At 42.8% G+C, this 15726-nt stretch overlaps 2 protein-coding genes across 5 annotated transcripts in view; one reads left to right on the top strand and one right to left on the bottom strand.

Annotated features, from left to right (window-relative positions):
• Positions 1 to 15726, bottom strand: part of PRSS35 (serine protease 35) — a 167217-nt gene that overhangs the window by 30782 nt on the left and 120709 nt on the right. The gene's annotated exons all lie outside the window — the stretch shown is intronic.
• The window catches only part of ME1 (malic enzyme 1), a 126495-nt gene continuing 124926 nt past the window's right edge, over positions 14158 to 15726 (top strand). Inside the window, exon 1 of the mRNA XM_081187364.1 lies at positions 14158 to 14830. Within this exon, the coding sequence (XP_081043490.1) occupies positions 14717 to 14830 (114 nt within the window). The 5' untranslated portion in view covers positions 14158 to 14716. The remainder of the gene's footprint in view (positions 14831 to 15726) is intronic.

Genomic DNA, 15726 nt, shown 5'->3' with positions numbered 1-15726 from the left:
GCTGTGTTGGAAATATTGCCAAGGGAAAACAAACTATTTGGAATCCTGTAGTAGAATAAATGTATCTGCTAGAATTTAGACAAAGATGTTGGCCTGGTTTGCAGGCAATGCTGCACCTCGTTCTCATGCTATATGGGTGAGCGTTCATAGGCTCAAAGGAAGCATCAGGCTTGCATGAATCCCCCTTCCTCCTCTTCCTCCTTTGCCAGTGAATTTTACAATGATAAATCAATGCAACTGTTTCATTCTGATCCTTGGGTAGTAGTTTTCAACTAAATCTTTGTGCAGCCAGAATGACTTCCACTTGCGCAATGAAACTCCTGCCTGCCTGCCAACATGCATGCTGTACACCATGCCCAAAACTACTCCAGAGGATTGGGGGAAAGCAAAATTTAGGGGGCACATAGGGGGAGGAGAGGACTTAGTGAACACGTAGGCTTCTGAAGGGCAGCTTTCAGGCACTTTGTTCCTCCATTATCTTTTTTACTCCTGCACTGTGCTAAGCCAGAGTTTGGTTCAGCATATTGTCTGAACCCTGAGCTCATGCTCAAGGTCTCTCCCTGCTAACCATCAGTTCTAGCCAAGGTTTATTGAAGATATGAAAAATAAAAATTGCCCCACGGTATTGTCAACGGTTCAAAATTTATTCCAGCAGCTTCAGTGTGTGAAACATCTGGCTGTTGCCTGCACAGTGACTTAATGCACAATCCACCTATATTTACACCAAGCGCATGAGAGCCAAGATGTAAACATTTCCCACTCAGGAGATGTAGGCTGCAATAACACCTAGGCGTAAGGCTACTGAGCTAAAATCTACGAAAGCATATATATATATATATATATATATATATATATATATATATATATATGCTGTTAATGGGGAAAACATGAAGGAGGAGATGTGCCCAGTGGGGAATAAGAACTTTCAATAAACGTTTTTAACAAGACATCCCCAAAAGGCAAAAATAAGGATAAAATAGGCATGATATATCAGGGACAAGCTCCAGAAAACATAAATGTCCCTGGTAAATGGGAACAATTTGAGCATACCAGAAGATTTGAAGCCAAATGTAGTCTTGGTAAGTTACCACTGAGAATTCAATCTAGAATTTATGTTTAAGTAATAACTGGATCAGATCCTAAAAATTCAGTTCCAAAGGAGCATTCCTATGTCCAACCAAAGGTGTAGAATTTATGCCCGGTTTTGTATGAGTGCAAGCTATTATTTATTCTAAACAGAAGTTATGTCACAGTTTAGAAATGCATTTTGTCATAGCAATTTGTGATGTGTTTAGAATAAAACAAGCGAGACTCAAAATAGGATAAACATTACACATAATGATGTGTTGTATTTTTCAAACACTGGTTTTAGTGCTACCAGCATGAAGACATGCAATGGACAATCCTTAAAATGTTGCTGTGGGGCTGCAATCCAAAGTATACTTACTTGGAAGTGAGATGTACCTCTGATTGGGCTACAGTTTGGGCCCAATATATTTTGCGTCTCAAGCAGCTGCATTACACCATCCAAGAGGGGCATCCCAGAATCCCACGCACTGTCACATTGGACTGTGATTATTTTCAAACATTGTGTGCCCATGCATGTGTTGCAGCATCCTTTGCTACAGAGTCTTGGGTACATCTCTTGGATCAATTGCTTTTTTGCTGCCCAGAGTGAGAGACTGGGTTGCCATGTTCTGTGTGTTTCAAAGTTGCTTAATGCCAGTCTGTGTGAGAGACTGACCCAGTAGAGAGTACAGCTCTACCTGGGTGAGACACAGGGAGGGTGTGGTTATGCTGCTATGTATATATTGTCCTAGTTAGAGGTGGGAGAATGATTTGGTTTTATAGACCAGACATTTGTGTTGTCATAAATGGTTGGGTGAGGGGAAATGTGGGTGCAGCTTCTGTTTCAATTATTTTATGTAGTTGCCAGGGATGTTGCTTATTAGAGTTTGATTGTATTTTTGTATGTGTAATGGTTTTATGATTAAAAGGATATTTTGTTTTTCTGTTAATTATGCTGCTTAAATTTTGTTTTGTTTTGTTTTAATGCAGCCTTCATCGGTAATCGTTTATTTTGATATTTTGTAATGCTTTATTTGTTGTTTTAAGTGGGGTTGTAAACTGCTTTGAGATTATAAATTTTAAATGTAAAGTGGTGTAGAAATGCTTTAAAATGAAGCAGCTTTATAGAAGCCCCTAAAAATGTTGCTGCTTCAAGAAGCCACTTGGATTTATTGGACAGCTGAGCCAATCCTGGGTGATTTTGCCTAACATTATGGGCCTAGCATAGCCCAGAAGAGAAGGCTGGAGTAAATATGTGCCATTTGCTTGCACCTTCCAGTGGGCTGGCAGGAGGGAGAAAAACACGTGTTTAGCTTCAAGTGTAGCAACTCAATTTAGAGAGCAAGAGCCAAAAAAAGCACAAACTGTAAGGTCAAATTCAGTCCATGCTGTGTAAGAGTGTGTAGTTGTATGTGTGGCTGCCATTGACTATAATGAAACTTGTGTAGACAAATTGTGAAAGCTGAAAACTATAGACAAGCTGGCCCCCAAAACCTTTATAGCGTGCTTTTTGTGAAAAAGCTTCTAAGCTCTGGAATGTGTTGCAGCCAAAAGGACTTTCCGTTCTCATAACCTGCTTAAACTGCTGCACATGCAGTTAGCTTAAATAATGCTATACTACAGCTGCATATATACTGGCTAGGCAAGCACTTTCCAAGAAAATTCGTTATTGTTGCTGCTGTGCTGTAGCTATCCAAGTGAGGCAGATCTGAAAGCTGTTTCAGTTCACACTTGCGTTGAGAACATATAATGTGTTTTTAAAAGCAGAAACATTTCCAGCTTTAGATAATTTTTTTCAGTAAAGTGGACCACATTGCTTGCCTAGTTTATTGTGACTAGTAAAATCTAATTGGAACTTTAATGTTAAAGAAATCACACATTGTTCTATATGGGTCTGTGAAAGTTACATTTTTACCCTTTGTTGTTGTTTTTAACAACACTTTGTAGCATTCCGTTGTAGTGCCTTAGCATCTCTTTAAAACTGGAGGGTTGTCAGTGGGCCAGTTTTACCAAAGCCAAACATTTTTCAGCAGAGGTCCAATGCTAGATAGTAAAAAGTTTAAAATGTTAGCATATTCTAAAACATATACAGTGGTACCTCAGGTTAAGAACTTAATTCATTCTGGAGGTCCGTTCTTAACCTGAAACTGTTCTTAACCTGAAGCACCATTTTAGCTAACGGGGCCTCCCACTGCCACCACACTGCCACCGCGTGATTTCTGTTCTCATCCTGAAATAAAGTTCTTAACCCGAGGTACTATTTCTGGGTTAGCAGAGTCTGTAACCTGAAGCATCTGTAACCTGAGGTACCACTGTACATGAATAAAAAAACACACCCTTTTCTTTTCTTTTGGAGAATCTCCATCAATGAAAGTTACAAGCAGCAGAAATGGATACTGCAAAGCAGTGCTCCCTTATGATCATCTTCTTAGAGCAGGGGTCAGCAAGGTTTATCTTGCCTGGGCCGGATTGGTCCTGTGCAGATCCCTCTGTGGGCCAAATTGCGCGTAGGCGACTTTTGTCGTCTGTGCAGATGTGATTTTTGGCGCAGTGGAAGCAAGTCCCTGCACTGTGCCGGTTTAGTGCAGCGCGAGAACGGGCAGCTTGGTTCGGGGGCGGCTCATGGGCCGGTCGAAGACCTCTGTGGGCTGCTTCTGGCCCATGGGCCTTAGGTTGCTGATCCCTGTCTTAGAGCATTAGGATCAAGAGGACAACAGTCTCCTGACAGAGAAAGAATATGATACTAGCATTGAACATATGGCTTACAAACAAACGATGCTTTTTTATATATATAAAAGGTGTGTACTGGTTAAAATTAAATTAAAAAAACCATAATTCCAACAGAGACAGCATAAATGTCATTAAAAGCAGGATATAAATAAATATTATGTATATTTTCTCTGAGTGGATAAAAAGCTCCACTTGTGGTGCTGAAAAGATCACAGAGAAGGGGCCAGGTGGTCCTTCCTTAAAGAGGCTGATCCTGGGAGGAAGCCCAAGAAAGCCAAGGTGGGAAGCTGTGCTGGTTTGTTGTGGAATTGGAAGGTAACTGCTCCTGGGTGAGAGCTTTAGGTGAACCTTTTGGGAGGGAGGAGAGGACTGACTAGTGCTAGTGCCTCCAGGAGGACAACTCAAATGGCTGGTGAGTGTCTTGTCTCCTCACCAACAAGAGAGAATTGGTTAGATCATTTTTATATGTATACTCCATTTGTACTGTGGGGAGAAACCAGTGCATTTGTGATTTTTTTATCATTGGTCGGGTTCAGAGAAAATGTACTGGGGTTGTTATGGTTGTGGGTGGGGGTGGTGTTGACATCTCCAGGGTTGACAAGATACGGCGCTTGCAGCCTAGTGGTGTTGCTGCGGAATGCCAGGCCTGCTTGCCACAGTGAAGCATAACTCATTCCGGATTTCCTTGTGGATGAGGGCCTGCACTTCTCATTTTTGTTGACAACACAGGGACAGACCAGCATAAAATTTTATTTTTTATTTTTGTTGGTAATTATACTTAAGAACTTGAGAGTACAAAAAGTCCATGTGTCTTGGGATCTGGCAGCTCCCGCTGTAAAATATAATCACCATAAATATTTCGGTAACATTTGTCTTGTTCTCTCAGGACAAATGCAAAGTTACCATGCCGTGAGCCTGGAAATAGCCCTCTGAAGAATATAGTGTTGCGATATATTGGGGCAGGGAACTTGTGTCCCTCAGGGTTGCTGGACTACAACTCCCATAAGCCTCAACCAGCGAAGGAGGGTCATGGATTCTCCAGCCTGGGTTTAGAAATGGCTGGTGGGCATTGGGAGTTCAACAACGTCTGGAGGGCCACTGCTTTAGAAACACTGAACTATGTGCAATTTTATAATATATATTATACTAACAGGAAGTGCTCAGCGCTGCCCAGAAATTCAAAGAAACCTAAAAATATAGTGATTTTTAAATGGATAGTGTAAATTGTGAGTTTTAGGCCTGTGTGTGTACACACATGCATACCGCCCCCACCCCCTGCACCGAGACTGCCACCTTCACCATGGGAACTCTCATGTAGAGTTTAGAGATGATATCTCAAGAGGCATTCAAATTAGTGCAGGTTCGAACAGTCATGCTAAATTGGGCAACAGTATATTCAGAGCTGTCCAAATTGACATAAGCTGAAGCCATCATGTCAAATTTAGTGATATCCATCTCAGGAACCCTCGTGCGGAGTTTGGCAATGATCTCTCAAGAGGTGGCCAAACCTATAGGGAAGAAGCAGACAAACTACTTTCCAAAATATATAGTAGATAATAATCATTTTAGCCATGATGTGCCATAAAACACACACACACTTGGCAACTGAATTTCTCACATAACAAGTCCCACCAACACAGGTCTAGAATCATGCAGGAGATTAAACACATACACATCATTATAGCTCAACTAGGAAAAAAAGTTTGAGTATTATTTGCATTGCATTTAACACAAATAATTACACCTTGTGAAAGGTGCTTGTACTGCACATATGCCTCAGTTAAATATGTTGGTTGAGAAATAAATGTTTAAAATAACTAAAGGTTGCCTGTGCACTGATGGTATGTTCCCACACAGATTTGCATGGAGGTGTGCTTTTTCTTCCATGTGTACAAATACGGGACAGCTCTAGAGGTCTCCACACCCTGTACCTTGGCCAACTTCTGGTTTGTTTCCTTTACAACCCCATTAATATGTTCTCCTGGGCCTCCTTAGAAGAGTTGGAAATTATCTCAACTAGCATTGATGTGTTTTCTTGATTCAGCTATGCATGGAAACTTAAATTCTCTTGAAATGAAATTTATTTCAACCACTTCACTCATTATCTTGCCTACATCATTCAGCATGGGTGTTCTATTTACATACAGTTTAAAATGAAAGGTTGTGTATCTCAACAGCGGTGGCAGTGGTGGTGGATTACAGCAGTGGTGTAATCCCTGTGGTACATTTTTAAACTCCAGAGATACTGTGTGCTCTTGATATGTTATGAAGTCTTTGCACATAGTATAATGAGGTTGCTTTTTTCACCATTCGGGAGCCAGTTTGCCATTTCTCTGTGGTCATTGACATTGGCCTCATGAGTTCCCACAACTACATCAAGAAACATTAAGTGTGAACTGGGTTGCACATGGATACCCACAAGCAAACTGGGAGGAATGCAAGATTTTCATTGTCAATAACCGCCCCATTAAAAAATAAAAATAAAGAGCACACTCTTTCGAATGACGTACTTACTGAACAGTCAGATTTATGCAGAAGTTAGATTAGATCCGGTCTTTATTGAGCATACATTTTGATTTGTTTGAAAGGAGTTATATGACTGTGAGCATTCATTTGCTTGCAGGTTGCTTACATGTCTTCGTGTTAGTCATTTGCTGATCCCACACTTTCCAATTCATCTCTCTGTCACTTTCCCAACTGCAAAAAGTCAACTTTTATTTAAAAGTGGATTTGTTGTGCTAGGGCGATAAAGCCCTTTAATCCGCTTTAATTGCACAAACCTCAAGTTCTGGTATGCACTTGCTTCTGTCCCTGCAAAATACTGTCAGGCTGGACACAGTTCTAGTCTACCACTGCTAAGCTTTGTGTAAGCAAATTAGGATGAATGCTGAATAAACAGGTTGCCTGGAGCAGCTCTGTAAAATGACACTTACCCATGCCACCTTCCACATTAGTTTGAACAGAGTCAATTGTGCAATTAAAATAGCAGCTTTGTCATAGCCTTTGGCTAGTACAATAAAATCTTATTTATAGATATAAAACAGCATACACAATTTGTGTCATGGACATACGCCCTAACTCCTTTAAGTACTTAGCAATACTCCTGTACACACGAATAAAGACTCTTTTTGTGTACAAAGGCTACTTCCTGATCAGCAGCTCTCAAGCCAAACATCTGTTTAAAACTCAGCAGTTTGGATATCTGCTGTAGGAACTACTAATAGGGAAATGTCAAAAATAACTTCAGTGTATGGTAAGGTTACCAGATTTTTTTCAATGAATCTGGGGACACTTTTCAACCTCAGTGGATTTTGTATGGGGACTGATTAGTAAATCCAGGGACTCTCCCCGGGAAACGGGGAGGTCTGGTAAACATAGTGTATGACGCAAGCCTGTGCCTCTCCATTGCACAAAACACTTGAATTTTTTTCTATCTGTAATCCTGGGTGTAGCCTCTTGAGGTGCAGAACTCAGTACATTACAAATTGCTTTCCACCATGGAATTATTACATGTTTGTGAAATACTTCAAATAGGAACAGTGTTAGCCAAGTGCAAGTTGTTAGGTTTGGATAAGGTTGTGTATGATCATAGGTTTCTTGATATTGCAACACTGTTAATCTGCTCAGTTCAATTGCTCAGCTGATAGGTGAAGCTTTTCAAGGTGTTGAGAAAAGGATTATCACCAGCTTGTGTCTCCAAATCAAGCTGCAGATTCCATTTTTTAAAGAGTGGTCAATCCATGGGATTACTAAGATTCTACAGGTGCAAGCCTACGCACACTTACAATTGAGTTCTGTACCTTCTAAGTAAAATATGGATAGCATCAAATTGCAGATGACATAGGTAGTAGTAGTAGTAGTAATAATAATAATAATAATAAATTTTATTTATACCCCGCCCTCCCCAGCCAAGGCCGGGTTCAGGATGGCTAACAACCAATAATGAAAACAAGTTGATTGAAATACAACTTTAAAAACGTGATTAAAATGCAACATCAAAACATTAAAATGCAGCCTCATCACGGGAAGAGAAAGGAAAAAATAAAGAGGGGGAGGGAATCAAATTGACTCCAAGCCAAAGGCCAGGCGGAACAACTCTGTCTTACAGGCCCTGCGGAAAGAGATCAGATCCTGCAGGGCCCTGGTCTCATGAGACAGAGCGTTCCACCAGGCCGGAGCCAGTGTTGAAAAGGCCCTGGCTCTGGTTGAGGCTAAGCTAACTTCCTTAGGGCCCAGGACCTCTAGGGTGTTGCTATTTATGGACTTGAAAGTCCTCCATGGGGCATACCGGGAGAGGTGGTCCCGTAGGTACGAGGGTCCTAGGCTGTGAATAATAATAGTACTACTACTACTACTACTACTACTACTACTACTACTACTACTATTTGTACCCCGCCCATCTGACTGGCTTGCCCCAGCCACTCTGGGTGGATTCCAGCACATACAAAAACATAATAAAACATTAAACATTAAAACCTTTCCTATACAGGGCTGACTTCAGATGTCTTCTAAAGGTTGTTACTTATCTCCTTGATGGAAGGGCATTTCACAGGGTGGGCACCACTACCAAGAAGGTCTTCTGCCTGGTAAGGAAACCATGCAAAGTACATACAGACTTATTGGGTGCCACTACAGAACATCGCGGGTGGCGCTGTGGGTTAAACCACAGAGCCTAGGACTTGCCGATAACAAGGTCAGCAGTTCGAATCCCCGCAACAGGGTGAGCTCCCGTTGCTCGGTCCCAGCTCCTGCCAACCTAGCAGTTCGAAAGCACCCCAAAGTGCAAGTAGATAAATAGGTACTGCTCCGGCGGGAAGGTAAATGGCGTTTCCGTGTGCTGCTCTGGTTCGCCAGAAGCGGCTTCGTCATGCTGGCCACATGACCTGGAAGCTGTACGCTGGCTCCCTCGGCCAATAAAGCGAGATGAGCACCACAACCCCAGAGTCGGTCACGACTGGACCTAATGGTCAGGGGTCCCTTCACCTTTACAGAACATAGCAAATTTTTGGCTTCTGAGCTGTCCTCATAAGCAAAACAACTAGAGGTACATATTCAGTTTAGTAATGGTTTAATCCCTCTCAGATGATGCAAATAAAAAAGTCAGTTAAAACACATACATAGGGTGGGAGCAGCTTAAACATAGACCGAGGATAAAAAGTAGAAGGCCTTGTCCTTTTTTCAGCGAGCTACCCTATGAAAAAGGTTTTAAAGGGAAAGCAGGGTGGGGATTTTCCCTTCTAGTTTCCTCTCATTTTTGTTAGCTTTAAAAAGAATTCTGCTTGTCCTTTTAAACCCTTTTCACAGTTAGATGTTTTTAAACTCCTATATCTTCTGCAGCTTGATCCTATGCCTATTTACTTAGCTTGTGCGAGTTTCTTGGAAAGTAATCCTCTGGTCCAGTATGAAGTAATCCAGTTGAAATCTCCTTCTGCCTTATATTGTCTCGGGGGGGGGGGGAGAGCGGGGGCGGGGAGCAACCCAGGGTTCATATTCCACACTAAGAATGTCAGGTGGTCATACACTGGAGCGAAGGAGGTGGGTGCCTTACCTCTGGGTGTGCAAGATTCTGGGAACAAATGTCACTGTAGAATAGAGGCCTTGAACCATAAAACAGCAGTGCATGCAAAATTACTGACGAGAAGCATGTAAAGGGCAAATGGAACAGTTGTATTGTATTGTTATGCTCCTGCCAATTCTCTGAATGGTAAGAAATTCAGGCATTGCCAGGGTTACAGCCAACGGTGATTTAAGTGGAAGGGGAAGTTGCGCTTTGGCAAGGGTTTCTGGGAAGAAGCAGGAAGTGGGCTAAACACTATGTGGGGCTGAGGAAGCCATCACCACGAGGTACGGGCAGTATATTGATTGATGTGCTTGTGGAGCTGGGCTGGCTGCTCTCAGGAAGGCAACAAAGGACTCTCTTGTGATGTGAATGCTCTGGACCTCTCCATCTAGATGCAGCTGTAAATATGTGTTAATTGATCCACCAGGCTATTATTACGTTCTTATGTTATTACTGAGTATTCTTTTCATGTGCTAGTTTACACATCACATTATGTATCAAAGGATTATCCAGATTATGGGTGTGCAGTAAACAAAATATATTAAATTTCATAAGAAATGTATCTGCATGTGCATGACTGGCATAAGAAGTTGAAGATCTCTATACTCTTATCTTTGTTAACTGATGTTATTTTGGAGCGCAAAGGGAGCAAAACTTAATTTCAGAGTTTACAAAAGCAGGTCATAATACTGAGTGACCATAAACAACCATTAATCCTATGATTATTTATCACAGTGTACATGATGCCATATGAGAAGCAAGACCTAAGTGTATGGTAGGATGATTTTTATCCACTTGCACCCAAGCAAAATACTGTATGGAAACCAAGTGTGTCATAAAATGCCTTTGGAAACCAGTTTTCCATACCAAGTAAACAAGTAAGTCATCATGGGGGTAAATAGTTATCAGTAACCATTTTGGAGACCTATTTTTATCTTGTTCCATATAATGGAAATTGTACTGCCAAAGTAGCAAGACAAGCTCCCCCATCCCCTGTCAGCTGGTAGTCGAGTTTCCTTCAAAACAAGGCAAACAAGATGAACCAGCACAGCTATTTGGCAGGAAAAGGCATCCAAATCCTGATTGAGCAGCTTCAGGATTGCATAAGAATGATTTTTAGTTTAAAGTCACTGGACTCCTTAACTATGAAGTGAGATAGTATCACAGCAAAACAAACAAAACCCCAAACCTACAAATAACTCACCAAATAATAATAATAATAAAACAAAAAAAGAGTGGGGTGGATCTAAGTCTCTACTAATAAATTCACTTAATTTGGAAGTAAACCACAACTGAGCTCAGTCCTTCTTTGTAAATGGTATTTAAGGTTGAAATATAAATTATTATTTCTTTAAAACACTTCTAGGGTGAGGTAAGGCAAAGAACATGTCTATTTTTGGTAGCCTCCATGCTACTTTATTTCTTTTCAAGTATTTATTCTTGATACAAGCAAGTGCAACTTTATTTCTTTTCGAGTATTTATTCTTTACAAGCAAATGCAAATAATATTACTCAAGTATTGTTCTTCAGGTGGCTAGAATATGTAGAATACATATTCTGACTTGCTTCATTATGAAAGTTTATATTTTAGTAAGTATAGACTTTCAGCTTCACTGACATAAGGTCAACACAGAAAGATTAAAGACATTTAACACTGCTCAAATTAAAAGTCCAAAGGAATGTTGTAAAGGTCTTGTACAAATCTTGCTCTTAAAGAAGACAAATGGATTGTTGTTTTACAAGGACCATTTCCCATGAAACCCATTTCTTTTATTTATTTAAAAATATATTCTGCTGTTCTGAAAAAGTTGCATGAAACATAATATGAAAGCATAATTTTAGGGTTGCTACATTATATAATTAATAGAACTATTGTTTATCATGCCTAATGCAAAGTGGATAAATATTTAAAAGCAAAACATTCTACAAGCACATCTCTATGGCCAACTCAGGATTATTCATCTCTCCAGTGACTGCCTACACAGTCCCACAGATTTAACTCATCCTAATTTCTCTTTGTTTCCATCTTGATGTGGGGGAAGGTTATTCCACAGCCATGCAACAAATAATAATCAAGAGGATGTTGCATTTGAAAAGATCTGCTATACTGCTCTTAGGAAAAGCAGTTGTCCCATTCTGAATTCCATTATTTCTACTATCCTTTTATTGCTAGTAACCCTGTGAAACTTGGGTGAGTCTTCACAGTGCCCTTACCTCTGAAAGCAGAGGCACTTGGGGCAAGGCCTAACCTGCAGACCACAGCTGCTATGGGAACTCACACAGGGAGATACGGTCTGAAAACTGTAGGCCAAGATCGTATGGGATAGCCATTTCTTTTCTATGAGAGAAAAAATTAGGAGAAAGGAAAAGTAGTTTAATCTCAGGGGACCTTTTTAGGCTGTCACTAGAGAAGTGTGGTTTGAGTTTTGGAAAACTGGTATTTTCCTTAAACGTAGGCAGAAGTGTAAGGAACATCTGCTTTCCTTTGCATTCAACTTTGTCTGGAAAATGGTCAGTAGCAGTAACAGTATCTCATGTTTTTCATTTTGTACCTGTCAGCCATGCTAACTGCCTGATACAACCCCCCCTTTAATAATAAAAAGTCTAATCAAGTTTTTAGACATGGAATATTGACAGTGTAATCCTACACATGACTACTTAGAAGAAAGTCCCACGGAGTTCAATAAGACTTGCTCCCAAGTAAGCATGCAGCCTCAGAAATGTGCCAGCCTACTAGCTTTCTTGTGGCTACCCTCAAGGTGCCTTATTGGTGGTGCAACACTGGTGAATCGGGATGTTTTAATTCTGGTTCGTGATATTTCATCTGCTTCCCTAATTCTGGGCCTTGCGGTAGCTTAACATAGCACCTTTGAGGATATTTGGTGATGTTGGGTATTGTTTCTTCTTACTTTATGTAACCACTTTTAAACATTAGCTCCCCTGAGGAAGATTAGCTTTTATTGCTATTATATATTACATTTGAATTGACATTGCCAGATTAATAATGTAGAAGTCATTATTCAGATGAAATCTATGTAGACAAATTCCTGGACCTATTAGGAATGCAGGTGAATACCAAAGGGGCTGCTCAGGACAGCTGTGGTCTGGGTCTGCAGATATATTTGTGCAGAACTGTGCAAAATTGTCTGAAAACACTGTCATAAAAAAGAGAAAACACTTTGCTTTATTATACTTAAAGGTTAAAGTCTGTACAATGTGCTGATGCAGGAAATGTTTGATAGCATATGAACAACAGTGCAAAGAACTTGATATGGTCAGCTGCCTTTGATTTTCATGGCTCAATGGATAAGCAGCAAAATTTCTGGGTACAACAGGAATGGAGGGTCCATAACCCTCCAGATGTTGCTGGACTACAAATCCCATCAGTCCTTGACCTATGTCCGTGTTGGCTTGGGATGATGGGATCTCATGTCCAAGAACATCTGGAGGGCCACAGGTTTCCCATTCCTGGAATTCAAGATTCAATTACTGCATCTGATGATTGCACAAGATTGTTTCCAGCTGTCTGCTGCTTTCCTCATGCTGCAGATACAAACCATTTGCTGCTACTGTCAGTGGACTGGCAGTGATGAGAGTGGGCACTCACACTGTCCTTGTGTGGCCTGAGGGTGTCAGGCTTGCTGGTCACTTTCAGAAGCACCGTCATTGGGACAAACAGCTCTCCTGAAGCATTCTTAGTGTCTCACGTTGCTGCCAATGCTGTTCTCTTAAGAAAGCTGCCAAACAGGTAAGACACTTTATAAAAATGCAAATCTATTCTGTAGAAATGCTCGATCCATCAATACTCTCCTCCTTTGCTAATGCTAATCAGAAAAACTAGAGATTAATTGCTCAATTTACACAGAAACATCATTGTACCATTATGAAAGTGTATTTACAGGCAATTCATAAAGGACCAATGTTTTCCACATTCAGGGTGTGAATAAAAGCCAGTTAATTATCATTAAAGTACTTTGCTCTGTCTCAAAATACTTCTGTGCTGAATGCTGTAAGATTCCGGATAGTCAAAAGCAAGTACTTCTTTGCACAGTACATAGTTATTAAACTATGGATCCACACACCCCTCTTATGAAGTAGTGATAGCTAGAAATTTTAATGGCTTTAGAAAAGGATTAGACCAATTCATGGAAGAGAAGGCTACTAATGGCTACACAACATGATGCATAAATTCATGATGCTGGGAATCACAAGTTGAAAGAGATTTTGGAGTAGGGTGAGGATGCACGGTTGTTGTTTTTTGTTGTTGGTTTTTGCCAGTATCCACATTTCCTCACCCCCAATTTAATTTGATTTGGAAAAATCTGTTAAAAAACAACTGATGCTGCTGTTTTTGTGATATTTAATTGATTATTAACAGGGTCCTGTGTGGAAGCCCATAATATCTGAACAGATCTTTCAGATATCCCAGAATAGATGTTGGCAACTGTTTTTTTTTAAACTATCTGATTTTACACAGCAGTTGGCACCAGCATAGGTGCCAACTCCGTGGGGCCCTGGGTGCCCCAGCACCCATGAAGGAGGCAGGCACCCACAAATTCCAGTGCCAGGGCTATGCAGTGGCCTCATGCACCCATGGGGCCAAGCTGGCACTCCTGTTAACCAGCATTAAATGGGGGGGGGGGGAATGTGCGCTATCATTTTGATACCTTTGATGTGGCATTGATGCTGAAAAACAAATAAACAAGCAAACTTGCATGATCCCAAAATAAGCGCCAGTCTAGGAGACTCCTCTCTCCTCAAGTAGGAGCTACATGCAGGGGCTGACCCTGGAACCTCCTGCCTGCAAACCGTGCTCCCAGCGCATGCTGTTGGCATTGGCCTCATGTGGCACGAATCAAAACCCCTGCCTGAGATGGGCTTGGCCCCGGCGAGGCCTCGCCACTTGATTTCGGTGCATGTCCAAAAGAGGGCCCAGCAGCAGTGCTTTGCCATAAACGGGCGAGGAGGTGGAGGGGAGAGAGAGAGGCCTCCTTTACCACATACCCTCCCAGGCCACGACGGTCTTTCTGAGCTGACCCGACCCGATTTGCCCCACAGCCCCCCACGCCCAGCCTCGCTCGGCTCCCCTGCGCCCTCAGCGTGACTCAGCGGCTTCCCGTGCCCCGCTGACCCCTGCGAGGAGGCGGCTTGTGAAGGCAATTCCTCTCCTCCTCTTTCCTCCTTCCTCCTCCTCTCCCTCACAGCCTGTCCTCCCAAGAGGCGTCCGCAGGCACAGGAGGAGGCAGCAGAAGAGCAGCAGCCACAAGTGAGCGCCCAGCACGAGCAACAGGCGTCACCACCAACCGCCCGGCCAACCGCCCTTCCTTCCCGCCTCCCGCTGACTGACTGACCCCAGGGATGGAAGGCGCCGCCGCCGCCGCCAGGAGCCCCCCCTGTCAGGGGGAAGACCTGCCCCCCGTGTGGACCCAGAAGAGGGGCTGCGAGGTGTTGAGGGACCCCTCTCTCAATAAGGTACCTTAAAGGGAGTCGGCCTGTGGGGTGTGTGTGTGTGTGTGTGTGTGTGTGTCGGAGGGTCGCTTAACGAGGAGAGGCGCGAAAAAGCCGTGAGGGGACCGGCGTCAACTTACACATCCTCCCGCCACCCCACACCCTTTATGCACGAGATATATCTATATGTTCCCCCCTCTCCCTCGGAAGTGAATCGTGCTCGGTTCAGTGGGCTGGGCTTCCCAGGCAGTTTGCAGGGCTTGCAAGCGCAGCGCCGGGAAGTTTTTTGCCGGCGGAGGGAGGTTTGTTGGTGTTGTTGTTTTCCCCCCTCCACGCTCGCTCTCCCTCTCCGTCGCTGTAACCGAGCCGGTTGGCCTTTTCTGCCTTGGCTCCGCCCCAGCGCTCGGCTCTCGCCTTTTCCTGCAGCCGTAGGGAGAGGAAGCGAAGCGGGGCAGCAAAACACCCTCCTCTCTCCACGCGCGAAAGCCCAAACCCACGCTGGACTCCCCGGGGAGTTTTATGCCGAGTTATTCGTCCCTTTAATCTTCCCACTCCCCATCTCATGTTCAAATGCAAGCTGGACATGGTGCGGTGGTGCTATTTGCTTATGCCTTATAATCTGTGCACGCACGCACACACACATACTGTACAAAAACACACCGGTCAAAAAGTTTCATAATTGTCTACACTCGCGCAGGGTTGCCAACTGGTCCAGCAGTAACCGTCTCAGTTTGCTTCTCTGACCTTGACAGGTTTATGATAGGTGCTGCAATCAGCCAGGAGATGGTTCTCTGGCAGAGCAAACTGCTGTTCAAGGGACAGCCACTTCAAACATTAGAAGAGGTGTCTGCCCTGACCCTTAGGGCACAAGCACCTTGTTCCTTTCCTACAGCCAAGCTGTTCGGGCCACTGGCCACAAC

Source organism: Podarcis bocagei (genome assembly GCF_964188305.1).
Source record: "Podarcis bocagei genome assembly, chromosome: 3".
In the NCBI taxonomy this organism is placed as follows: Eukaryota; Metazoa; Chordata; class Lepidosauria; order Squamata; family Lacertidae; genus Podarcis; species Podarcis bocagei.
This window is presented reverse-complemented; position numbering and strand designations above follow the sequence as displayed.